Genomic DNA, 27,849 nt, shown 5'->3' with positions numbered 1-27,849 from the left:
GGACCTTGCTGTTTATTTTACATATAGTAGTGTGTATCTGCTAACCCCAGACTCCTTACTCCAGATCCCCCACCCCCAGCCCCCTCCCCTTTGGTAACCCTGTTTGTTTTCTATGCCTGTGAGCCTGCTTCTGTTTTGTAAATAAGTTCATTTGTATCATATTTTAGATTCCACATGTAAGTGATATCATATATTTGTTTTTCTCTGACTGACTTCACTTAATATGATAATCTTCAGGTACATTCATGCTGCTGCCAATTTCATTCTTTTTTATGGCTGAGAAGTATTCTGTTGTGTATCTATACCACATCTTCTTTTTCCAATCCTCTGTCTATGGACACTTAGGTGACTTTGCTCCATGTCTTGGCTGTTGTAAACAGTGCTGCTGTGAACATTGGGATGCATACATGTTTTCCAAATAAGGTTTTCTCTGGATATATGCTCAGTAGTGGGATTGCTGGATCATATGGTAACTCTATTTTTGGTTTTTTAAGGAACCTCCATACTGTTTTCCATAGTGGCTGCACCAATGTACATTCCTACCAAGGGCATTTCTCCACACCCCCTCCAGCATTTGCTATTTGTAGACTTTTTAATGATGTCCATTCTGACTGGTGTGCGGTGATACCTCGTTGCAGGTTTGATTTGCCTTTCTCTAATAATTAGAGATGTTGAGCATCTTTTCATGTGCCTATTGGCCATCTGTGTGTCTTCTTTGGAGAAATGTTTACTTAGGCATTCTGCCCATTTTTTGATTGGGTTTGTTGTATGAGCTGTTTGTATATTTTGGAAATTAAGCCCTTGTCGGTTGCATTGTTTGCAAATATTTTCTCCCAGTCCGTAGCTTGTCTTTTCATTTTGTTTATGGTTTCCTTTGCTGTGCAAATTTTATAAGTTTGACAAAGGTCCCATTTGTTTATCTTTGCATGTATTTCTATTGCCTTGGGAGACTGACCTAAGAAAACATTGCTACGATTTATGTCAGACGATGTTTTGCCTATGCTCTCTTCTAGGAGTTTTATGGTGTCATGTTTTATATTTAAGTCTCTAATCCATTTTGAGTTTATTTTTGTGTATGGTGTAAGGGTGTGATCTAACTTAATTGCTTTACATGTAGCTGTCCTGCTTTCCCAACACCACGTTCTGAAGAGACTGTCTTTTCTCCATTGCATATTCTTGCTTCCTTTGTCAAAGATTAATTGACCATAGATGTGCGGGTTTATTTCTGGGCTCTCTTTTCTGTTCCATTGATCCATATGTCTATACCAATATGATGTTGTTTTGATTATTATAGCTTTGTAGTATTGTCTGAAGTCTGGGAGGGTTATGCTTCCAGGTTTGTTCTTTATCCTCCAGATTGCTTTGACAATTCTGAGTCTTTTATGATTCCATATACATTTAGGATTATTTGTTCTAGTTCTGTGAAAAGTGTTGTAATTTGATAGGGATTGCATTAAATCCCCTATCCCCATTTTATGGCTGAGGAAACAGTCACCAAAAACCTAAGTAACTTGTCTGAGTTCATGACATGGTAGAAGCAAGCTTCAAACCCAAGCAGTTGGCCCAAAGTGCAGGCTGGGGACCACTGAACTTCACTGCTTCATGACAGTGAATCAAACCTAGCTTACCCACGCTCTGGGAAGAGAAGACCAAAGTCAGAAAGAGGAGTGAGGTAAAGGGGTGTGCGTATATGTGTGTGTGTGTGTGTGTGTGTGTTAGACAGACGTGTTGTTCTCTCATTTACTCTGTGACTACACCGAGTTGCTTAACCTCTCCATTTCTTAGTTACCTCATTTGTAAAATTACAGGGTTTATTAATAGTACTTAACCCCTCAGAGGGTTGTTGTGATGACTGAATGTGTCATAAAGTTCTTAGAATCGGGGCTAGTGCAGAGTGACTGTGATTAATCAACGTTAGCCATTATCATCCCCATCACCATTCATGCCAGTGTTTGGGGTCCACCGCTCCATCTCTTTCTCCTAGACTGATGGTGATGCAAATAGCATTTCTAATAAATTCCAGTGCCACTGCTGCTTCTAGAACCACACTTTTTTTTTTTTTTTTTTTTTTTTTTTTTGTGGTACGCGGGCCTCTCACTGTTGTGGCCTCTCCCGTTACGGAGCACAGGCTCCGGACGCGCAGGCTCAGTGGCCATGGCTCACGGGCCCAGCCGCTCCGCGGCATGTGGGATCTTCCCGGACCGGGGCACGAACCCGCGTCCCCTGCATCGGCAGGCGGACTCTCAACCACTGCGCCACCAGGGAAGCCCTAAGAACCACACTTTGAGAACCACTGAGGAAGAGGATCCAGAGCTCTCCTATCCAAGCCACGCGAGTTCTGTTTCTTTCTGTGAGCTCTGTTGGAATATTTTCATTTTCTAGAGTGAGGGGACCCAGGGACTGTGCCCCAACCTGCAGGGCTGTCAAAAAACAGTAAAAATGCCATCTCAGAACCTAGCCAGGGCCTGAATTTCAGCAGGATCTGACAAGTGGTGAAGTTTCAGCCACAGGGAGTGACTTCTCATTCACAAGCCAGTGAGAAGACTGGGGGTAGCAAATGTTGAACACAAAATAGGCAGAGAAACACATCTGGATGGGTGGCTCCATGTTTAAAGACAGCAGATGATTTTGGAAGTAATGGGAGAGGAGAGAAAAGAATCTTCCTCCCCTGAAAAAAATGGCCTTTGAGCAAAGATGGAGGTGATAAAGGAAAGTGAGGAGAGGAGGGGAGGGACCCTAATGACAGCATTCATGGTTGGAATTGTGGGGCTTGTAAGAGGCAAAAGCTGGAGGCACCTGGGTCTGGCCCAGGCCGATGACAACTTGCCTTTTCCAATGTAAAAGGTGAGATTATGTTAATGAGAAAAAAGTGGGAACTGCAGTCATTTTCCTACCTCTGGGGAGAAAGGGGAGTGAGGAATAAGTCAGCCTGTTTGGGGTCCTGACAATTCTGTGGCTGCCAGTTTCAGTGGTCTGGATTCTCTCTAGCTCACTCTCTGTCTTAGCAGGTAGAGTGTGATGGGGCTCCTCACCCAGAGCTCCAAACCCTAGAATCCACACTCGTCAGAACTGTGCTGCATCCCAGCACCTGGAGAGGCTCTGTGAGGGTTGCAGATAAGCTCTGAAAATAAGGTTCCACTTCCAGGCTGCAAGTGCAGAGCTGGGATGTGACTCTTAAGTCCCCAGCTCTGGGCCCCTAGATGTCTGTACTGTAGTCACTGCAGTGGTGATGGTGGCTGTTTCCAGGGCTCTCACAGCCCCAAGCCCTGTCCTGGAGTGGCTCATAGCAGAGGCTGTGAGGAAGCTACTCTGCATTGTGGGGAGGGAGAAGGAGGGAGCTGGTGGCCTGCTCTGCCCTCACCCACCCTGCAAGCTCCTCGGAGCTGTCCTAGCCCAGCAGTGGCATTCTGCACCTTGGATTCCTGACGAAGACAGAATAACTGCTGCTTCCAGCTACGTCCAGCTGACTACCAGGAGTAAGCACGGGGAAGAGCTCTGCTGGTACCCTCCACAGCCCACATCCCCGGCTTTCTGCTGTCAAGAATGGCAGACTTGGCTGGTCCTCTGCATATCAGCCATCAAGTTGAGAATGAAAATGAAATGAAAGGAGTTGAAAAGCACTAAAACATCTAAATGTCCATCAACAGATGAATGGATAAAGGAGATGTGTGTGTGTATATATATATATATATATATATATATATATATATATATACACATACATACAATGGAATATTACTCAGCCATAAAAAAGAATAAAATAATGCCATTTGCAGCAACATGGATGGACCTAGAGATTACCATGCTAAGTGAAATAAGCTAGACAGAGAAGGACAAATATCATATGATATCGCTTATATGTGGAATCTAAAAGAAAAAAAAATGACACAAATGAACTTATTTCCAGAACAGAAAGAGACTCACAGACACAGAAAACCGACTTACGGTTACCAAAGGGGAAAGGGGGGTCAGGGGAGGGATAAATTAGGAGGCTGGGATTAATATACACACTACTATGTATGAAATAGGTAACCAACAAGGAAACTTACATGATATTGTAAATCAACTATACTTCAACAAAAAGTTTTTTTAAAAAAGAAAAGCACTAAAACACCCTGCTGGGGTGGAGCAGGCTGGTTTGGTCTTTGATGGGTCTTGTGGTGGGAGTCGGGGTTTGGGGGAGTGAGGCGATGGGAGGGGGGCTTCTATATAGACAGAAACGTTGACTTGCTTGGAGGCTGTCAGCTCTTGACTGGAACCTTCCCCAGAAGAAGCAATCTTTCAAGAGCGTATGCTCTTTGTGTTCAAGAACATGGTGGTATGTTTAAAATGCTTTCTTGGGGCTTCCCTGGTGGTGCAGCAGTTGAGAGTCCGCCTGCCGATGCAGGGGACGCGGGTTCATGCCCTGGTCCGGGAAGATCCCACATGCCTCGGAGCGGCTGGGCCCGTGAGCCATGGCCGCTGAGCCTGCGCATCCGGAGCCTGTGCGCCTCAACGGGAGAGGCCACAACAGTGAGAGGCCCGCGTACCAAAACAAACAAATAAATAAATAAAATAAAATAAAATAAAGTGCTTTCTCCTAAACATATCCCTTCCACCCCTCCCCCCCACTTCAGTGAATTCCAAGAATGTTTACTATTCCACTGACAAACGCTTCTTCATTCAGACTTGTGGGATTCAGAGCTGTGTGCTAGTGCTCTTGGTGGTGGGGTGAAAGCCAGAGCTGATGGCTGCTCTCAGAGAGCTTACAGATGAGAGCCTATCAGGCGAGGCATAAATACAAGAAAAGGTAACTGACCTTCTGCAGGACCCTCAGTAATCCCAACCTGGTGTTCAGCAGCCATCTGCCCGATCTCCACCTCTGGCACAGCCTCTGTGCTCCCCCGATGGCCCCCTTGGCTCTGTCACCACCTGCGGTACAGCTTCTCTTCTCTGCTGGCAAATGCTGCCTTCCACTTCCAGCCCAATCGCATCTGTCTGCCTTCCGAACAAGGACAAACTTGCCTCCACAGACCTGGCAATCTACCCCAAGGCTTTGGGATGGAAACCTCTTGGTAACTTGGATTCTTTAATTTCGGGGTTACAGTTTCAGCTTTTGAAGACTCAAAGATGGTTCCCTCACGTATGAGGTAGATGGGTGAGGTATAGATGAAAAAACTCTGGCCTTGGCCACACAGAATTTCTGGCGCTTCTCGAAGCACTTCCATGCCTTTCTCCCCGCCTCTGCCTGGGAAATCCCCATTCCTTCTCAAAAACCCAGGTCAAAAACCACATCCTCTTTGCAGCTCTCGAACTTCTCCGGACAGATGCAGCCACAACTGCTATAGCTCTTCATCTCCCTCTGGCTTTGCTAGCTTCCTCCTGGGCCCTGAGGTGTCACCATCAGAGACTAAATCTCCCTCAGTATTTCCCCCTGGGGCTGCAGCTTCCAGCGCTGGTGCACTAGTTAGGTCCCCTTTGAGATCCTCATATTTGTGTTGTGCTGGGAATAACTAGCTTGACTTTGATTTAAAAGATGATTTCTTGGCTTGTGATGTAACCTTTGCAAGTGACCTTCCTGGACAATGAGGATGGAATGGTCTTGAATCTGGAAGTAGGAGCATCTGCTCTCCTACTGGTTGAAGAAGTGTCTTAAACATGAAACCTGCTGTAAATGGGAATAATAAACAGTGGTTCTCAACCTTGCCGACACTTTGGAATCACCTGCAGAGCTTTAAAAATACCAGTACCAGGCCCCACCTCCAGAGGTCTGATTTAATTGGTCTGGGTGCATCTGAGGCTCCAGATACTTCTGAAAGCGCCCTGGGCGACCCTGGTGTGCTGGCCAGGTTGGGAACAGCTGTGTGGACAGCCACCTGATGACTGTCTTCAGGAAGGAGGAGACCCTTGATTGGTAACTCGGGGGACACGCAATGCCAGGGAAGAATTGTGAGAACTAAAATATGTTAAAGGGAAAAAAAAAAAGGACAGGTAGACAAAAACAGGACCTACACAGGTAAATTCAGAATGATGATTCTTAACTGGCTTAACCTACTGGACTAGCGCAAGGTGGGAAAAAGATGCAGAGGAGATGAGAGAGTCTTGCTCACGGAAAAGCTCAAGGCCAAAGAGGAGAAGCTGAGACCAGCTGAACTTTCCCAGACCCAGGGAAATGCCACTTGGTGAGGGATTTACCTATGAAGTCAGAACAATTTTGACTGGCTGGTGGGGGTTGTCTAAGGGGCAGACAGGAAAGACCATTAGTTCTCAAAAACACAAAAAGGGAACCAAAGTCTAGAGCAGCCCCTGTCCCTGGGAGATGAAAGAACATTCACAGAGGCTGGGGGTGCGTGTGAGCCATGACTCCTGATTTGGGGAGGCCAGGGGTGAGGCCTGGACGCTCAAAGAGGGTGAGGATGAGTGCCTGTCTGGGCACTCGGCAGCTGGGCCAGGGTGCACGCTGCAAGGGCACTACTCTCACTGTGCTCCGGGAGACGGGCATCCCTTCATGGACTATTCCAGAGACAATGCAGGTGGTACCCTTTGCAGGTGGGCAGCAAGACTCCCTTAGCTGAATTTTGAGAGTTGAGTGTGGCATGTCCACTGCATGTCGTTGTTGCACCCAAATCCCCACGTCCTATAGTCAAGTTTGGGGTTTCCCTTGAATCCAAGGATGAGGAGACATGAGTTGAGAATCTGATTGGTCTTGCTGGTGGGGAAAGCCCTCCGCCCTTGGCTGGGAACCCAGGAGCCTCAGACATGAGATAGGGTGACCCCTTCTATAACACACCCCTCATTTATCCTGTGATGACTGTAATGAAAAATAGATCCCACTCCATTAGAGATGGGTCAGCCTTCACCCCGTAGGACAAGCCTGCGCAGCAATGATGGGTGCCCTTGAGAACTTTGGAAGTGCAGAGGAAAAAGAAAAGCTGTCTTGTTGTTCTTGACCTATCAAGATTGATTTGTGGCAGCTCCTAGGGAAAGGGACCGGATGAGGAGGGTTATACATGTGACAGGAATGTGTCACGAAGCATAGGCTTCATCCAGCCTAGTATATTTCAAACTGCACATTGTAACCTAGTAGTGGGTGTGAAACACTTTAGTTTGCATTGTGACCATTATTTAAAAAATAATCTGGGCTTCCCTGGTGGCGCAGTGGTTGGGAATCCGCCTGCCGATGCAGGGGACACGGGTTCGTGCCCCGGTCCGGGAAGATCCCGCATCCCGCGGAGCGGCTGGGCCCGTGAGCCGTGGCCGCTGAGCCTGCGCGTCCGGAGCCTGTGCTCCCCAGTGGGAGAGGCCACAAGGGTGAGAGGCCCGCGTACCCCTCCCCTCCAAAAATCAAATAAACAGACAATATCAGTGCACTGCATATAGTAAGGATTAAGGATTGTTTAATGAAAATTTTATTCAATTATACTTGTGTGTGTTCAACATTGCAGTGTGCAATATATTTCACCGCAAGTCTCCATTAAATAAATAAATAAACAGCTGCCTCCGTAACAAGCAGAATAAAAATAACCGGTTTTTTCCATCTCAGCATGTGGGTAATTCAACTCTGCCTGGTTGGGAAAGTTCTATTAGCCTTGCTGTGAAAATTCAGGGTTATTTTTTTTAGTAACAGACGTGCTGGTAGCAGAAAGTAGTTGCCTGTGCCTCTAAGAGCCTTTGGGAAGGATGCTGTCCCCACTCCATTACAGACCCTTGAGGGCCTCAGAAGCTCATCAACCCTCCAGGTGGCTTTTCCTCGCTTCTTTTCTCTGACTCATCTTGTCACTTGCATGCTACTCCCCTTAGGTTTGGGCCAAAATCAAATGCTTCTTTTTAGGGCTTTATCTTCACAAGGCATCATGTCTTAGAATTTTCATGGTTGAGCTAAAGCTGTCACAATAACAAATGGGAAAAAACACAAATACCAGTGCCACCCAAAGCTGTCATTTTTGTTTGCTTGATGAGACTAAAAGGTGCCATTGAGGTACTGTGAGTAGTTGATGGTGAAATGAAAAGAAAACTCAGGTTTGGGTTTTACCCTCGGAAAGTTAGTGTTGGCTGATGGGGAGTGACAGCTCTCTTGGGGTTTGAATCGAATTCACATTCAAGGTTTTATTCGAAACACGAAAAAAGCCTTTGTCCTTCAGTTCCTTCAACACCGAGAATAGCCTAACATCATCTACATTGCATGTGAAGTGGAAAGATTTATTTCTTTCTAGAGCTCAGGGCAATTATTTTTCTAAAGCAATAAAACATTCCAAGGTCTTGACATAGATCACAGGAGAACTTTGGCCTCCTTCTTGTGGAACTATTCTGACTTGGTTTTTCTTTTTTTGTTAGAATAGGCCTTCAAGAAACCCCTGTTGAATTCTTCCTGATTATTATCCTAAATACGAAGTGCACCATCTGAAATGTAAACAAAATGTGTTCCCAGTTTTCTCTGCATGGGAGAGGTTACCTTTATTGTGTTCATTAGAAGAAAATGCCATGTATAGTTTCTCTCAGAGGCAGTACAGCCCAGTACCACCTGGAGCAGCGGTGCCCAACATTTTTGGCACCTGGGACTGGTTTCATGGAAGACAGTTTTGCCATGGACGGGGGTGGAGGAGAATGGTTTCGCGATGATTCAAGTGCATTACGTTTATTGTGCACTTTATTTCTGTTATTATTACATTGTAATGTATATTGAAATAATTATACAACTCACCATAAGGCTGACAGGGGCGGAGCTCAGGAGGCAATGTGAGCAACGGGGAGTGGCTGTAAATACAGATGAAGCTTCGCTCACTCGCCCGCCGCTCACCTCCTGCTGTGTGGTCCGGTTCCTAACAGGCCACGGACCACTACTGATCCGTAGCCCAGGGGTTGGGGACCCCTGAGCTGGAGGACAGGCTCTGGGGCCAGAATGTCTGGGTTCTTACCTTCCTGCTGCCACTGGCTGCTGCCACGACTCACAGTCACAATAATAACAGCAGTTCTGAGGATATTTATCGCCTATCTACTGTGGGTCAGGCACTGGACTTCCCTCATCTTTAATCCTAAAAACAAGCCTTCCAGATTTGTTTTATTCTCCCCACTTACAGATGTGGAAACTGAGACTCAGAAAGGACCAGAGAAGACAGAAACATAGCCACATGTATATCTTTTTACATTATTTCTTTTTTAATCTTTGTCTTTCCAGCTTATTTTAGGGCCTACTTAATTGTGGGCAGGAAGAAGTATGCATATATTTAATCCCTTGAGTATCATAAAGCCAGCACAAAGCAAGGTTTAACCTATATTCTTACGTGCTGGTCCTCTGTGTTCCACTGGTTGGTGTTTTTAATGTGTGAAGCAAAAGAAGAAAGGTGAAATTTAGTATCTGTGTATTGACTCTCAGTGACATTTGTTTCCTGCAGACTTTTAATCTGAACATTTTCAAACACAGAGAATTCTAAAAAATAATACAGTAAACACCAGCACATCTACCACCAGCTTCAACAATTATTAACATTTTGCCACATTTGCTTTATCTATAATTTTTTCTCAGTCATTTAAAAGTAAGTTGCAGATGTTATGGCCCTTTATTCCTAAATAATTCCACATGTATCCTCTGAAAATAAGGACGTTATCATAACTTGGTAACAATCTGTCTAGTTTATATTCAAATTTCTCCACTTGTTCTCAATATCTTTTATAGTTAATTTTTTTGAATCCAGATTCTATCAAGCTTATTGCATTGCATTTGATTGTTATTTGTTCTCTGTCTTTAGAACAGACTCTCACCTTTGACATTGACTTTTTGAAGAGACCAGGCCAGTTTTCTGTAGAACGTCCCACATTTTGAATTGTCTGATTGTTTCCTTTTCTCCCTTATTTTCTGTATACTGGGAGCTGGTGTAAAAGCATATTGAGATTAAAGTTGAGCATTTTTGGCAACAATTCCTCAAGGGTGATGTGATGTGCTTCCTATTTATCACATCAAAGGGCACCCAATGTCTAGTTCTTCCACTATCCCTGATGCTAAATTTCATCTCTTGGTTAAGTGCCAGATTCCTCCTTTGTAAAATTTTATTTTCCCCTTTAAAATTAGTAAGCAGTCTGGGGGATGATGCTTTGACATCTTGGGGATAGCCTGCTTCCCAACAATCCTTTGACCTAACGAGTTTAGTATCTGTATTAGTTTGCTAGGGCTGCCGTAACAAAGTACCACAAACTGGGCGGCTTAAGCAACAGAAATGTATTGTCTCACAGTTCTGGAGGCTGGAAGGCTAGACTCAAGATGTTGGCAGGGTTGGTTCCTCCTGAGGGAAGGATCTGTTCCAGGCTTCTCTCCTTGGCTTGCAGGTGGTTGTCTCCCGGTGTCCCTTTACCTCACCTTCCCTCTTTGCGTGCCTGTGTGTCCAAATTTCCTCTTCTCCTAAGGACCCAGTCATATTGGTTCAGGGTGCACCCTGTCCTATGGAGTCCATCTGTAAAGACCCTATGTCCATAAGAGGTCACAGTTTGGGGGCACTTGGGGGTTAGGAATTCAACACATGAATTTTGGGAGGACACAGTTCAACCCATGACAGCACCCAGTGATGGTCTTGCCAGAATCCATTATTCATTTATTGGGGTCTTAGGTTGGGTTCTTTGGGAAACAGATTCTGAGAGGCAGATTCGTGTACTAGTTTATCAGCAACTGTGCTTGGTAACATCTGGAAGAAAAAGAGAGAAGCTATGCTGCAATGCTGGGGCCTCAGCCTATGCTTCAGGCAGCTCCGGAACTAGATGGTCCTTCAGAGACATTGCAAATGGTGGCAAAGGGCCAGGCCTTTGTACCCCTTTATCAGCTAAGCATTGGTTGCAGGCTGCCCCTGGTGCGGGGGGGCGGGGGGGGCGGGGGGTACTTATAACCGTGGGCTGGGCATCTTAGTTCCTTGGGAGAAGGAAGACTCAGCTGAGAGCTGTTAGGTACCAACAGTTCCAGTAGTTGGAGAAATGAGTGCCTGGGTCCTAGAGGGAGGTTTAGGGGTGTCGTTCCCACCACATAGCACATGAGGTAACTGGGGCTTGCAGAAGGCTGTTTTCCTCCCCAAATCTACATTTGGTAGCTGGAACTCTTTTGAAAAGAAGCGCTTTCCCTCATCAACTGGGAATGAATTTTAGTTCTTTCTAAAATGACACGGTAAATGCGTAAACCTTTCCCTTTTTTTTTTTTTTTTTTTTTTTTGCAGTAGGCGGGCCTCTCACTGCTGTGGCCTCTCCCGTTGCGGAGCACAGGCTCCGGACGCGCAGGCCTAGCAGCCATGGCTCACGGGCTTAGTTGCTCCGCGGCATGTGGGATCTTCCCGGACCAGGGCACGAACCCGTGTCCCCTGCATCGGCAGGCGGATTCTCAACCACTGCGCCACCAGGGAAGCCCAAACCTTTCCCTTTTAATCACCAGTTTTCCAAGTCAGGAGTTGATATAACTCAGCTATACTTAGAGAGTTACGATTATTGCCATTATGGGCCCCTTCTGCCATCAAAAAAATTAGAAATTATATTTTACACCTGTATGGGTGCAAAGACAAATATAACCTAGGCTGGATTCACTACTATACATTACTATTATATTTGTTTTCCTTCCAAAGAAAATGTACTGTGGGCTTATCAGTGCTGTGTCTTCAGTGCCTAATGGACAAGACCCTGGTTCTACTCCGGCTCAGGGGCTGGGTGGGTGATAAACAGAGAGGGTTGATCCTAGTGTGTACGTGGGTATGGGGTGAGTGGGGCGAGGTCGCAAGGGAAGGGCATTTAGCTCCGGTAAAATGTTACCACTCAGGAAAATGAGGTGGCCTGGTGTTGCCAGGTCTTTCCATCTTTCAGGAGAAGCTAGAAATAGAGATTTTAAGTCTTGGAATCCTCTATTTTTAACTGTTGGATCCGTTTTTCAAAATATCTGTGGGCTGATGGTGGCCTGAGGGCTGCCAGTTTGGCTGTGAGGCTCCTGGGGGAGGGATGTTGACCGTTTCCATACTGGGTAACTTACAGACAGCCGGGCTCACCGAAGGTGCTGCTACATGCTTATCGAGGAAGGAAGAAAGGAAGGAAGGAAGGAAGGAAAGAATGGTGATATTTTGCTAAGGCAACTCATAAAATTAGGTTGGATTTTTTGCTTCAAAACCTGTGAGGATCAGAAAATCAGGCCCTGGATTTTGCTGCAAAGAAAAAAAATCTGCCTTGGGCTATTCACAGCAGTTTACAGAGACTTGGCAGGAATAAAAACGTGTGAAGGAAGCGCTTGAAACTGGAGTTCGTGAACTAGGTCAGGCTGCCTGGATGATGTGGTCCCCAATCAGAGAATTGAAGGGGATTTCTTGGTATCTTGATAGAATGCTGTCTTATTAAAATTTTAACTCTTTTCTTCTATTTAAGGCAGAAACATTAGTGTGGTAAAAACAACGTTGGAAGGACTGTGTTTTGTCAATTTTCCCTTTGGGGGCACCAAGGCACCTCACTGCCAAATGTGTTTCGTCTCTGTCCTTGGCCTGTTCTGCTCCATGGGGGACGTTTGTTCCGAGCCCAGTGTGTTCACATGAAGCCCCGGGGAGGACCCTTCTCTGGTCAGAAGAGAGGGGGAGGAGGGGGAGGAGATCCTTGAGGAGGAAGAAGACAGAGAGAAAGCTGTGCCTCCCGGGACGTTTCCCCTCCACTTCACTTTAATTCCCAGCCCTTTAAAGGGCTCAGACATCAAAGCAATATTGATGCCTTGGGCTTCTCCTGTCAAACTTTCCTCCAAGACACCCCTCCAGGGCTCAGCGTTCAGCCCTCTGAGGGCCTGGGTGACACATCTTCATGCTTCACTGCTGCTAACAGGCCTGCTGACTCCTGCCTAAACCTCTGGGCCGGGCTTCAACCATTGGCTGTCCTAATTCTATTAGGGAAATTGCTTGTTAGAAGAGAGAGAGAATGATAACTCATAAGCACCCAGATAATTCAGATGATAAGGGGAGAAATCCTTCTTATTTCCACTTCCCCCAAAATGACCAGTTTGGGTGCTGTTTCTAAATTTTAGTCTTCCTTCAGCGAGACTGTCATTTTTGATATTGCAGTTTCCCATTTATGGTCAGAGACATTAATGAGCATACACAATATGAAGCATATCTATAACAATATGAAGTATATGAATTCCTCTCTCTCTCTCTCTCCCTCACACACACACACACACACACATTTACTGCCCAAGAGAAAAATCACAACTGAATAATTAATGGAAAAGGAAATTCAGTGTGCCCATAATGCAGTGCATTATTCTCTTTGTATTCAATTATCTCTAATTCTGATTTTGATAGTTGTGTCTTGATCTTGATTGTGAGAGAGAGAGACAGAGAGGATGATGGGAGTTATGCTGTATCATGAACTGTGCTTGCTCTTCCCAAATTCACCTCCAAGACCCTGGGAGGGCTGAGGATCAGGGTAAGGAAAAGAGTTGCTCTTGAGACCTGGGGCATCCTTTCCTCTGAAGACCCTGCTTCCTGATCTCCCAGCCTCAGTCTGAAAATCTTTGCCTAGTGATAAGAATGATGGTGTTTTCAGTAATGTTTATTAAGATATTACTCTTTGCTAAAACCTTATGTATATATTTTCATTCGTCTCACGATAACCTTTTGAGATAGTGTTTTGTTTGTTTGTGTGTTGCATAGGTAAGAAAGAGTAAGATGGTATTCCCCCCCGCTACACACACCAGCTAGGAAAAGATAGGCAGGCAACTCACCTGTGAATTCACTGATTTACCTACGCACCTCCTCACTCCTCTGTGTAAGAAGCCAGTGTTCTCCGTGAGCTGCTCCAGCAAGCTCTGATTCCCATGCCTAATAAACGATCACCGCCCCCCCCCTCCAGAAGCTTTGTGTCATTTGAGGGAGAGAAAGAGGTTTTGAACAAGGAAGTAAGAAGGCATTGAGGGAGCTGGAAGCCACACTGGAAAGATTCCAGTCTGAACTAGTTTATGCTCTGGAATAGTTATCTCTCAGGGACTTGCTTTGGTATAGTACTGAAGAAATGTTGATAGATCATACAATAATAAAATAACTTTGATTTTTGTTTGTTTGTTGCATTTTTAGTAAAATGTTAAATGATCGACAGCTCCAAATATAGCTCTTCTCATACGTGTGGCCACTTTCATTAGATGCCAAATATTTTTAGAAGTGGACTGGAAGCAGAACAGTGTTAGTCTTTGACATTTTCTTAAGAACAAAAAGAATAAACTCTTCCATTCCCTTCCCCTAACCATTCAGTTTGGTCAGCTTGTTTTACATACTTTCCTTCAGGAGAAAGGCTGTCAACACCATTCTGTAATGATTAAGAACTCTTAAGGTTCTGTTTAACAAATTCTTATTCCTCTCCAGGGACCTTTTTTTCTTTAATCAGACCTCTTCTCTCACCAAGGTGTGAAGGTGCTGCAATGCACAGATGGTCTTCAGCCATAGTTCTTTTATTTATTTATTTATTTTTTAACGCCTTTATTGGAGTATAATTGCTTTACAATGGTGTGTTAGTTTCTGCTTTATAACAAAGTGAATCAGCTATATGTACACATATATCCCCATATCCCCTCCCTCTTGCTTCTCCCTCCCACCCTCCCTATCCCACCCCTCTAGGTGGTCACAAAGCCCCAGCTGATCTCCCTGTGCTATGCGGCTGCTTCCCACTAGCGATCTATTTTACATTTGGTAGTGTATATATGTCCATGCCACTCTCTCACTTTGTCCCAGCTTACCCTTTCCCCTCCCCGTGTCCTCAAGTCCATTCTCTACATCTGTGTCTTTATTCCTGTCCTGCCCCTAGGTTCTTCAGAACCATTTTTTTCCTTTAGATTCCATATATATGTGTTAGCATATGATATTTGTTTTTCTCTTTCTGACTTACTTCACTCTGTATGACAGTCTCCAGGTCCATCCACCTTACTACAAATAACTCAATTTCGTTTCTTTTTATGGCTGAATAATATTCCATTGTATATATGTGCCACATCTTCTTTATCCATTCAGTCTGTCAGTGGACATTTAGGTTGCTTCCAAGTCCTGGCTATTGTAAATAGAGCTGCAATGAACATTAGCCATAGTTCTTTTAGCAGCTCAGTTCTTATATTTTTATATTATGGAATTGTTTTTGTGTTGTTCTGAAGGCAGCCCTTTTCTCATCTTCTAAATTTAAAAATCTACCTGAAATAAACTTTTTCACTCTGTGCCTGAGAAAAGAAAGAAAGCAGGAAGGGAATGTAGGAAGAGCAAGCATAGGCTGTGGGTAGGGAGATGAGACTTCCATCCTGGGCTTCTGTCACTGAAAATCCTTTTGCTTGCATCACAAGCCAAGAGGAGAAGCTAGTTTTCCTTGGTCCTAAATGAGTCTCTGCAGGAATCAGCCAGTATCTTGCAACTCAAAGTGTGGTCCCTGGGATAGCAGCAGTGGAATTACCTGGGAACTTGTAGGACATGTAGAATCTCTGGCCCTACCCAGACCTACTGGATTAGTATCTGCAATTTAATAAAATCCCTAGGTGATTTATAGGCACATTCGTTTGAGAAGCACTGTCCTTGTCCATCACTCCCATACTTGGCTGTATAACTGAATCACCTGGGGTCACTAACCCCTGCCTCCTCAGTATAAGGTTCTAGAAGATGTGTATAGATTTTAAAGCTCCTCATGTAATTCTGATGCAGCTAGCCCAGCCCCAGAAGGAGCCCATTGGTACAGCCTATAGAGGCCAGCCTCCTAGGGCACAGAGCAGCATGAGAAGGGAGAGTGTGTGTCTGCAGGGGCTCATGGAGACTATATAGCGCAAGTGATCATTTCAGCCCACTAGAGTCCAACTTCCACAACACTTTCTGTTATTCTAAATTTGATCATGTAACATTCTTTAGTGGTACCCTCTTGTCCTCAAGATCAAATATCTCTTTTTAGCATCACATATATGCCTTTCTGGTTGGGCCTCTGCCTGGTTTTTGCATTTCATTTCACACCACACCCCCTCCCAGGAGTCAGACCCAACCACTTGGCAGTGCTTTTCCCAGGAACCTTCACACCTCCATGCCTTTGCTCACACTGTCACCTCTACCTGGAAAGCCAGTCCCTCCTTCAGGGACTCCTGTAGCACCTCTGCCTCTCCTTCACTGTGTTCATCACCCACATAATGATTTGCTTAATATCCATCTAGAGACTGCCCACAAGGAAAGGGACCACATCTGTCTTGTCTGGACCTGGATAGGAGCAGTTTTGATTGGTGTGGGAATGAAAGAAGAAGGACAAAATCCTAACTGAATGGGCTTAAGAGAAAATGGGAAGTGAGGAGCTGTAATCCACAACTAAGAGACAATCCATTCAATGGGTTATGTGTAAAGGGGAGCAGAGAAATAGAATAGGATCTAGATGGGGAAAGGGCGTCAAGAGAGGTTTTTTAATTTTGTTTTTTGAAATGAGAAAAATAACAGCTTGGCTATAGGCCACAGGAATAATATGGAGGGAGGCTACTGGTGATGCAGAGAGAGCAACTGAGTAGGATGGAGGGGATGCAATGCACAAGGAAGGGCCAGCCTTAAAGGGCATGGGGACTGGCCATCTGTAGGAATGCAGGAATGGCAGGGTGCACAGGCTCGGATGCTGGAGGGTGGCTAGAGGTGGTAGGGCCTGAGGAGGTTCTGCTATTCTCAAACAGAAGCAAAGTTATCAGACGGGGAGGGGGAAGGAGACTTTGGGAGGTGAGGTGATTGGAGCAGGGGTGAAATAGACATCTAGGAGAGGGGGAGAACATATGGACCAGGGGAAAGTAATATGATTTCTGGGTAATACTAAAGCCCAGCTGAGGTTAAAGGTTCATGAATTTTAAAGTGAAACCAATCAACACGGTTGCATATTTTTCTCTAGCTAAGTTAGTTGCACAGGTACCAGCTGAGAATACGTGGAAGGACATACATGATCCCTGCCCTCCTGGAGACTGTTTTAGATATGAAGATGGCATTAGATGAACAATTCCTTATTTCATTGCAAAGTGATGATCGCCATGTTGGAAAACACAGAGGGCCAGAGAGCATCTAACAGGGATTCCTGGTTTAGCCTGAGTGCCTGAAGTGAGACCTGTGGATGAGGTCCTGGAAAAGACCCAAATTCTTCCCTGCTTTTTTGTTTGAATTATAGATACTGCGGTGCAACAGCAGAGTGGTAACATGCTATGCTATAATTTTGTGGTTGTTAGTGATCTGCTGTGACTTTTTAATTCTAATTGTCATATATGCTGTAAATCAACCCCGAAAAGTAGGATTTGCCCAGGACTTCAGAACAGTCTAAGTGGACCCGACTGAAGGCAGGAAGGATGCTTGAGGAAAACAGGCAGTACCTGTAAAATGCATGAAATATATCTTCACTCTCCTGTTCCGTTCCCTTTCCATTGAATCTTCCTAGAAGATGTGGGCACTTCTGGAACGGAGCACCTATCTTCCTGCAGCCCATGTGCAGCACAGGAGAAGGGGGCAGAGTGGAAAGGGGTGGGGATTGCAAAGAGGGGCTGTTGGTTATTGCTACGTATGGTAGAATTACTAAAACAACATTGTAAATCAACTCTACTTCAATTTTTTAAAAAAAGATAGAATTTAGAAGGTTTTAATAGTAAAAAGAAACCCTTTGCTTCTAAGCCCACAGTTTTCAAGATCCTGAAAATGTTCTGATTTTGAGTGAAGTGTTGAAATAGCACTTAGGAGGAAATGGCCTCGGGATCTCGAACTTTGTAAACCCAGACCTTTAACGGGAAGACATAAGGTCTAATTGCAATCCTTTGTAACACCATCTCATGAGAGGGCCTTGCTCTGTCGCTGCAGTCCCTTGTCAGTCCTTCTTTCTCACATCTGGTGGGTCAGCTAAACACTCAGACCCTGGACCAACAGCATCAGCAAACCTGCAAACTTGTTAGAAACAAAACTTGTGGGTCTCTCCCCAGACCTACTGAATATCTGGGAGTAGGGCCCAGCATCTGCATTTTAACAAGGTCCCCTGGCACTTTAATGTTCAGGAATCAATGACTTAAAATATTATTGCTCTTTCGTCCGAGCTCTTTGTTTTCAGCTTGTTTATGATATGATATGCTATGCTTTGCTAAGCTATGATATATGGTATGATATATGGTAAGATATATGATATGATACATGAGATGTGAGTTACTCCTACAGCTCCCCCATGAAACCAGAGAGATGTGAGGAAGCAAGGCCAGTGAAGTCACACCGGATTTCGAGAAGAACATTCCCAAGAAATGAGAGCAGGATTTTCTACCTCGGCACCGTTGACTTTTTGGTTGTGGTACCTTTTTGTTGCAGGCAGCATCTGGGCATTGCAGCATCCCTGCAGCATCCCTGGCCTCCACCCACTAGATGCCAGTAGCACCCTTCATGTTTTGGATTGTGACAACTAATAATGTCTTGGAGACTTTGCTAAATGTCCCAGGAAGGGGAGCAGGCAAAATTGCCCACCCCCTTGAGAACCTCCGGCTTAGAGTAATGAAAAGTGTGGGAGTCTTCACAGGGTGTTAGCTGGGAAAGGGATAGTTTACCCTTGGGCATAACCAGGGCAAGAACATATGCTAGTGATGCTTGTCAGGCCTGGCTAACATTTTATGTGCATTATTTCTTTCTATCCTTACAACAAGCCCATAGGGCAGGCACTATTTTCCCCACTTTATGGATGAAAAAAACAAGGTTTAGAGATTAGGTCACACTGATAAGTGATATACCAGGGATTCAACCCCAGGTTCATCTTAACCATTATGACATATGGCCCATCATTTACTTATATGTATCTCTGTATCTCTATGTGTATCTGTCTATCCATCTGTGGCTCTGTCTGTCTTTCTCCATTTATCTGCCAAATCTCAGAAGGACTGGAGAAGAGAAACACTCATTTGTTGGCCAGAGCCCACGTGTGACTTTCAAAACACTGAAGCTGGCCGGAAAGGCAGATATCTAAGTGTGTTGTCTTCTCCCACACAGGCTCCACCCCACCCCCCATGTGGCCCTGTCCCCAGGAGCCTTGGCCCTCTGTGTCCTTCCTCCGCCTCACCTCTTGCTTTCCCTCAGTGGAAGACAGGTCCGTGCATGATTTGTGCTTCGTGTCCTCCTGTCGGAGCCCCCCTGCACACCTGCCCGCTAGCCCGGGGCTTGGATATCAAAGACTCCTCTGTGGAGGGCCTGGCGAGCAGCTCGCACCATCAAAGGGAGCCTCCAGGAGAAGAGTGCAAATGGCCCGAGTTCACACAAAAGGGCAGGCGGGTCTCTCCTGATCTGGAGTTGCTTAGCATGTACGAAGCCCCGTGGGGGTCAGCTCTGGGGGTGTTGGAGGGAGCACAATACACTCTGGATCTGGGTTTCTCCATCTGTAAATTCAGGGGATGGGACCAGATGATCTCTAAGGGAGGATGTACCGTATAGGGCAGCAGTTTCTCAGGCCCGGTAGTGCATCCAAATCACCTGTGGAGAGAGGTGCCCACACTCTTCTGGCCCTCATCTCTGATTCACTGGGCCCCGTGGGCCTCGCGTCTGTTAAAGATGCCAGATGACTGCAATGCACAGCCAGGGCTGAGGACCGCTACACCAGAGGAGAGGGCTTGGGGCTGCACTGAGCTAGCTGGCCTTTGGGCCCCAGCTCTGTCGCTGTGAGATCCAGAGGCATTTATTTACTTAATAGCTCTGAGCCTCAGTTTTGCCCATCTGTAAAATGGGGGTTGCGATATCTACCTCATAGGAATAAAACAATAAAATTAGATATATTGGTAAATTGACGGTCCGTGGCAGGCATGCAGTGAGAGTAGGCTCCCTTCTCCAGCCTCCCTTCTGACACTGTTATGCAGTGTGGTGCATTTTTCAATTGGACTTTTACTGTTCACTGGTTTAAGAAATCATGGGAACCAACTTCTTTTTGCACTCTGTTCCCCAATACCGATCTTTTCATTTTATCACTCCCGTAATAGGGATTGCAATGATCTTATGTGTGCAAAGTATTTGAAGGTGAATGAGGTATTTGGAGGTTATTTTAAGAAGTATTATACACAGTACTATATATAAAATAGAGAAACAGCAAAGACCTCCTGTATAGCGCAGCGAACTATATTCAGTAGCTTGTAATAATCTGTAATGAAAAAGAATCTGAAAAAGAATATGTATATATATTTATATATATATATGAATCACTTTGCTGTACACCAGAAAGTAACACAACATTGTAAATTAACTATATGTCAATTAAAAAGTAAATAAATAGGGCTTCCCTGGTGGCGCAGTGGTTGAGAGTCCGCCTGCTGATGCAGGGGATACGGGTTCGTGTCCCGGTCCGGGAAGATCCCACATGCCGCGGAGCGGCTGGGCCCGTGAACCATGGCCGCTGGGCCTGCGCGTCCAGAGCCTGTGCTCCACAACAGTGAGAGGCCCGTGTACCACACACAAAAAAAATAAAAATAAAAATAAATAAAAATAATAAATAAATAAAATGGTGATAATAACTGTCCCCAACTACCTCATAGCGTGGTTGTGAAGATTAAACAGGTTAATATATGTAAGCATGCCTGATGCAGAGCACATGCTTAATAAGTGTTACCTTATTATCTCAAAGGCCTCTAATTTGTGGAGGGGAAAAAAAGGAAGAAAAATATGAGAAAGGGAAGAGAGGGAAGAAACAATTTGGAAACAACTCACCTATTTAAAGTGTGCAATTCATTGTTTTTGGTATATTCACAGGATTGTGCAACTATCACCAAAATCAATTCCCAAACATTTTTATCACTCTTTACCCCCAAACCCTGTACCTGTTAGCAGTCATTCCCCACTTTTCCTCCTTGTCCCCAGCCCCATGCAATGTGAATCTACTTTCTGTTCCTGTAGATGGCAAAATATTCTTAAACTGGGATTTAAACTGTGCCTTCCTTCCCTCGAGGGAAGTTTCCTACTTAAGTCTTGCATTAGTTACTTACAGCTGCAGAACAAATTACCCCGATATTTAGCAGTTTAAAACAACATGCATTCACTTTCTCATAGTTTTTGTGGAGCAGGGGTCCAGGTACAGCTAGGCTGGGTCTTCTGCTTCAGGATCTCTCATAAGGCAGCAATGTGTTGGCCAGGGCTGTGGTCTTAACTGAAGGCTCAGCTGGGGAAGGAACTACTCCCAAGCTGACTTACACTGTTGTTGGCAGGACTCGGTTCCTTGAGGACTGTTGAACTGAGAGCTTCATTTCCTCACTGGCTGGTGGCTGTAGGAAACCCTGAGTTCCTTGCCATGTGGGCCTTCCTGACATGGCAGCTTGCTTCACCAAGCCCAAGGGAAGAGAGAATCTGCTAGCAAAACAGAAATCATATCTTTTGTAACCTAATCATGGAACAGATATTCCCTCAATGTTACTATGTTCTTTTGGTTAGAAACAAGTTACTCAAGGGTAGGAGACTACACAAGACTGTGAATGCCAGGAGGTGGGGAGTGCTGGGACCATCTTGGAGGCTGTGAAAAAAAGCCCTATCCTGCAACCTTCCCATGGGTTCTGTAGGCTACTCAATATCTTTTTTTTTAAAAAAAAATATTTGTTTGTTTATTTATTTGGCTGCACTGGGTCTTAGTTGCAGCACGTGGGATCTTCATTGTGGCATGCAGACTCTTAGCTGCAACGTGTGGGATCTAGTTCCCTGATGAGGGATCAAACCTGGGCCCCCTGCATTGGAAGTGCGGAGTCTTAGCCACTGGACCACAAGGGAAATTCCTACTCAATATCTTTTTTTTTTTTTTTTTTTCTTGCGATACGCGGGCCTCTCACTGTTGTGGCCTCTCCCGTCGCGGAGCACAGGCTCCGGACGCGCAGGCCCAGCGGCCATGGCTCACAGGCCCAGCCGCTCCGCGGCATGTGGGATCTTCCCGGACCGGGGCACAAACCCGCGTCCCCTGCATCGGCAGGCGGATTCTCAAGCACTGCGCCACCAGGGAAGCCCCTACTCAATATCTTTTTAATACATTTCTTTTTGGCTTCAGATAAGTAGAATTGGTGACACTTATTTGCATACAGACCAACATGTTTGTTGCTTACTGTTCTGTAATTTTGTGATTCTGGTTTCTATTGCTTTAGCACCTTTCTCTATGAGGTGTCAGTCACTTGGTAAAGTTATTGGCACTGCTTATTACTCTTTTTTTTTTTTCTGAAATCATCACTTCTGTGCCTGAGCACTTTAATACCTTAGAGCCAGCTAGCCAGCATTCATCAGAACTTGTTTGGATATTAATTTCCACAAACATCATAGAAGACAGGTTAAGAACCTCTCAAACTAGCCCTGTAAAAATAGGAAAACTGAGTCCTTTTAACGGAACAGCCCATAAAGCCTCACATCCAGCCCAGGTTTTTTGTAGTTTATCTTCATTTGGACTATGACCAGAAGGTTGCCTTCTTTCCTAGAGATTCTGCAGGGAATTTGTTGGCTCACATCACTAGGAGAAATAATGGGGAGGCCCACAGGATCAAAAGAAGACCTATAGAACTCCAGGACCTGCAACCAGTGACTCAATGCAGGCAGTTATCCTTCTAGCTCTTGTGGAGCTAGCTCTGTCCATCATCTTCATGACTCGCTTTCTGGGCCTCATTCTTTACTATTACAATCATGCATTGGTTTGTGGCCTTTAGTCTTTAAGCCAGAAGAGAGAAAAGTTGGGTCAGGTGTTTATTCCCAGGACAAGGAAGATGGGGTATAGTGCTAGGCCAGCCCTGGGTCACACAGCCACATTCCTGTTGCCAAAAGAAGGACCATGAAAAACCAATAGCCACTGCTGCCCAGTACAGGCTCTGACTCGAGCCCATTGTTAGTGGCCCAGACATGCACAGACCAACCATGTAAATGACCCCTGAAATATTGGAGATCCTAAAAAGGACAAGACAGTGCCGTAGTCCGTGGTAAGGCGCTGTCTGGGAACCATGGATTGGAGGGATTCCACTTGGCCAATATATTTCATGGAGTCTGGGAATTCATCTTATTATACCCAAGGTCCAGTGTCTTAGTCCACTGGCAAAAGAGGGTCACATTGAATTTTTCCATTATAGATTTCACTTGTTCCCTAACTACTTGACAGTTGGAAAAAAGTTATTAGCAGGGCCATGAAGGCCAGGGATGACATGGAAAATAGCTGTCCACTTCATGGACTCATGACCAAGGTTAAATTACAATAACAAAAGAGGTCAGAGCTTTTTATTTACTGCTACTTTCTGTGATTTATGGGCAGATTGTTGTTTTTTGTTTTGAATCTTTCAAAGAAGGAATGAATTGTCAAGTTCATGAAAACCACATGTACTCAGACTCATTAAACTTAGTGCCAAGGGTGAGTCTAGTTTTTAGACCATATAAATATGGATTGAGATCAAGATCAGTCAGACTTGACTTTTGGAAGATGTAACAGTGTGATCCCTTTAAATATGTACATTGACACTGATGTTACCCTAGTAATTCTCCCAAAGAAGTCCTACAGAGGCTCCCTAAGAACTTGGCCTGGGTACCATTCACAACAGCTCATGGATGTACTCACAGCTGGTCACTTGGTCTTTGGTACTTCTCTATGGAGGGCCTTGTATGTGCTAACTGCCAGAAGAAATTGTTTAGGATTATGTGTAAGCCTGATCCTGCCTACATATAGCCTGGTTTAGGGCTCTCCCCTCAAGTAAGGAAGCAGCTCACATTTAAATTTAGATTGAGATCCAATATTAAAGGTGTAGGGTATAGAGAAGTGAAGCTAAAACTAACCATTTACCTGGTTGAGGTCTCCCTGAGACAAAGGAGAGTATAGAGGGCAGGTATTCTGCTCTTGGTTCAGACGGACTTGGGTTTGGCTCTTAGCAAAGACACTCCCTAACCTTGTGACACTGGGAAGTTAGTTAACTTCTTTAAACCTTTGTTTTCTCAACTGTAAAATGGTCCTAATAATAATAATACAAACCCTATAAGGAGTTGTTTGATGTGTTTTAATAAGATAATCCAAGTAAGACATTTAGCGTTGTATGGGAACATTGCTTTAAAACCACTAGAGTAGTGGTAATAATCTTAGGAGTCGTGATTTTTTTGGTCTTTTGGGGCCTCCTCCCTACCGTGCACTCAACCTTTCCCAAGCGTCGTACAAAGTGCAAATCACCACCACCACCTAGGAGCAACATGGGCAGAGGCTTTAGAACTAGGCTGACCTGGGTTTATATGCAGGATTTAACTCTCAGAGAGCCAGTTCCTCAACTGTAAAATGAGATGCTAATACATTTTATGAGGATTAGAGAGAATATATTTAAATGTGTGACAGATAATAAGCTCCACTGGAGGTTGGCTCTAAAAAAATTGCCCCCCTGGCCATCTTTACCAGCTCAGTCATAGTGATGGTATAAGCGAGGAGCTCTAGAAGACAAATCTCAGCTGTCCTTGATGTCAGTTTTAGCCTCATTCTTACTGGCCCTGAGCCGTACTTCATTGCTTTAAGTCTGGCCTGAGTTCCTTCAAACCAAGGAAGCCCTGAAAATGGGCCATTTAGAAGTACACTCTTCATAGAACTCATTCTGCCATGGGTGCCAATTAAGAAGTAAGATAGAGAGCTATCTCAGCTCCACCGAGAGTGGATGCATAAGAATTACAAAGGCACACTAATATGGTTGTGATTTTGTATCCAGACTGGCAAGAAACATTTGCAAATAGAAGATTCCTTTGATATAGAAAAAATGATGTTCCAAGGTCTAAGTTTCTTGAGGAAAGTTCTCTCCACTTCCGCCTGTACTGGAAAGCTACAAATCAATAAAAAGTCTGCACTTCCCCAAGTTACTGATTCTTCACATTGCAGATTCTTCCCCTGATACCATTTCACACAGGTTCCTTATTCAGGAGAGAAAAAAGTTGGGGGAAGTTTAAAAGCACTGATATCTGCTGACATTCTCCCTGCTTGTGTCTTGCAGCCTACTTCTGCTTCCTCCTGACTGCTCTGGGTGTGACAGCTGGTGCCCATCGCTTGTGGAGCCACAGGTCCTACAAGGCCAAGCTGCCTCTGAGGATATTTCTGGCTGCTGCCAACTCCATGGCTTTCCAGGTGGGGATGGAGGGTCCTTGCTGCCGTAGGGACCTAAAGCAGATGGCAGTGTGGGAGGAGGCATAGCTGTGCTCCCAGTGGGGTGGACATCCTCCACGCCCATTCTAAGCCCAAGCACTCCCTGCCTGTGTCAACTTTTTATCCTTGTAGCTTTAGATACTATAAAATGTTCCTGGGGGGCTTAGAGCACCAAGGCATGCTAAACTACAGAGGAGGAAAGGAAATTCCTCCCTCCAGAGTCCATGCCCTAAACATGACCCGAAACCCTCAACATCTGTCTAGCTCTGATGAGGGCCAAGTTCTATGCTGAGCATGCTATATGCATATCACCTTTGATCCTCACAGTAACCCCGTGAGCTAGGTGTTATGCATGCTCCCATTTCACAGATGAGGAAACTAAGGCTTAATGAAGTTAAAGAACTTACCTAATTATCTGCCTAAAAAATGGTACATCCAGAGAGGCAAATGCAGTTCTGACTCCAAAGCCACTGCTTCTACAGCACGTATTCCTGAGGTCACCCTTTAAGTTTGTGGTGAAAAGTCTATTATTCAATGTGGATTTGGAAGACTCAAGATTTAAGTCTTACTCTGATGGTTGCTAGCTGTGACTCACTCGTCTCCAGTTTCTTCATCTGTAAAAATAAGAATATGAATTTATTTTCAGAGTTGTTATGAAATCATGATAAAAATGTAAATGGGGTCACAACTGTACTAGGATTGGACCATATCCTTGAGGAGTGTGTCAGTCCTAGGCCATTTCCCACCACCTTGGGCACTTTCTGAGCTGCTGGAATTTTGGTTTGATCATGAATCTCTGTTTTCCCAATTCCTCATCTGATCCAGGCAGGGTGGGTGGGAACAATTTGTTTTCAAAATTTCTGCCAGTGTTACGAGGGCAGATGATTTAAGTCCTGTGTATTTTCACCCATTAGGAAGAAATGGCAATTCCCAAAACTGCTTTAGGGTCCAGGGAAACAGGTGAATCAAGAGCCTCTCTGTGACCCTCAGACATGCAGGTCAGGTGGTCACCTCTGCAACAGGCCTCCCATCCCTACAAGACAGCCTGACCCTGAGCATTTGTCTAAGTTGCCCTGTGTCTAAGAATTCATTTCCCAATTTTAGGCTTCCCTCCTGTCTGAGCATTCATGAAGCAAAAAGGATCTAGCACAATACATCACTCGGGGATCACAGTTCATATTATGAGTATCTACCAGATAATTCAAGCACAGTTGGGAATAGGCACCAGGGTCCTAGGAAGAAGCTGTTTGCACAAAGGAGCAGCTGGCAGCTTCTCGTTTTCATGTTCTTTTGTTGGCAATGGGAACTATGCTGCACTTTATTTTGACTTCAACAATCTTAGTTCAGTGTTGTGCTTTATTTGTCATAACAATGGATTATGATAATGATAAGTTAGAAACACATTAATTTAGGTCTTAGGGGCTTCCCTGGTTGCGCAGTGGTTGAGAGTCCACCTGCCAACTCAGGGGACACGGGTTTGTGTCCTGGTCCGGGAAGATCCCACATGCCGTGGAGCTGCTAAGCCCGTGAGCCATGGCTGCTGAGCCTGCACGTCCGGAGCCTGTGCTCCGCAACAGGAGAGGCCACAACAGTGAGAGGCCTGAATACCGCAAAAAAAAAAAAAGAAAAAAAAATTTAGGTCTTAGATGCTATTTAGGACTTAACTCAGTAATTTTCATTTATTTTTGTTCAAGCAATTTATTATTTTTAGCCTTCAAGTACACGCTCATGTAGTTATAAATCATCTCTATTACCAGAATTTTTTCCAACATATATAACTTGAACTTGAGAACCTAAGCCTCTTTTCCAAATGAAACTGTTTGTTTATAACTCAATTTTTGAGAACCTAAGTTTCCTTTACAAAACATCACATAACAGAACATCACACTGTGATTTTAAATTTATTTTGGGGGGAAAGTATATTGTGGAGGAAAGTATCCAGGTCACTGAATAAATTCAGGTCATTTGCTGGATGTAGGCTTTTTGTGCACATCTTTGTTCCTTCATCTGCAAAAATTGGGGGGGGGGGCTAATAATATTTACCTCACATGGTTACTGGGAGGATGAAATAATGAATAATACATGCCTAGCTTATAGTAGCACTAAGTGAATATCGTTTCCCTCTTCTTTATGAGATTTGGCACACCATTCCTTTCTGTATTTTTGTGCCTATCATACAGAAAATACTCAGTGATTGTTAAATGAATGAATAGTTTTATAAAGTATTTTCGTAAATCATCAAATTTGAACTAAACATGCTTCCTCCAGGCCCATATTTGTAGTGGATTTTTTTGATTAATTCAGCAAATATTTATTGAGCACCTACTATGTGGCAGGCACTGAACTAGGCATAGTGGGTACAATGATTTGCAAACACAGTCACAATTCTTGCCTTCATGGAGGCTTCCATCTAATGGGATATTAGATTTTCCACAGTTTCCCAGTGGAAATAGTGCTTTATGGGACTGCAGTTTTATAACAAAGTCACTTAGACCTAGATGAGAGGTATCTGTAAGATCAGCAAAGGGCCAGCTTCCATACAATGCCTGTGTCAGAGGGAAAGATTTCAGTCGATTCAGATCATTTAACCCTAGGAAGAGAACTGCCTGGGAAAGTAAAAAATGTGCTGTGATCTGCCAGTCTAGGGTACTGACCTACAACCCTGACTTAATGCAGAGTCATTGATTCAGGTTACCTTTGATATCCCCTTGGATTTTTAAAGATAGTTTCAAAGGTTCTCTTCTGCTTTCTTCTGTCAGAATGGTCATGCCTTTGGCCAAAATGGACCAAGTCATGCCA

At 44.6% G+C, this 27,849-nt stretch overlaps 1 protein-coding gene across 3 annotated transcripts in view; it reads left to right on the top strand.

The window, feature by feature from the left end:
• Nucleotides 1-27,849, top strand: part of SCD5 (stearoyl-CoA desaturase 5) — a 155,216-nt gene that overhangs the window by 60,060 nt on the left and 67,307 nt on the right. For all 3 annotated transcript variants that reach the window (XM_059066996.2, XM_067035929.1, XM_059066997.2), the window contains exon 2: nucleotides 24,902-25,032. In XM_059066996.2, the coding sequence (XP_058922979.1) occupies nucleotides 24,902-25,032 (131 nt within the window). The remainder of the gene's footprint in view (nucleotides 1-24,901; nucleotides 25,033-27,849) is intronic.

The sequence above is a fragment of the Kogia breviceps genome, chromosome 6 (assembly GCF_026419965.1).
Source record: "Kogia breviceps isolate mKogBre1 chromosome 6, mKogBre1 haplotype 1, whole genome shotgun sequence".
In the NCBI taxonomy this organism is placed as follows: Eukaryota; Metazoa; Chordata; class Mammalia; order Artiodactyla; family Physeteridae; genus Kogia; species Kogia breviceps.
The sequence above is the reverse complement of the archived record's forward strand: the minus strand, read 5'-3'. Positions and strand labels throughout refer to the sequence as shown.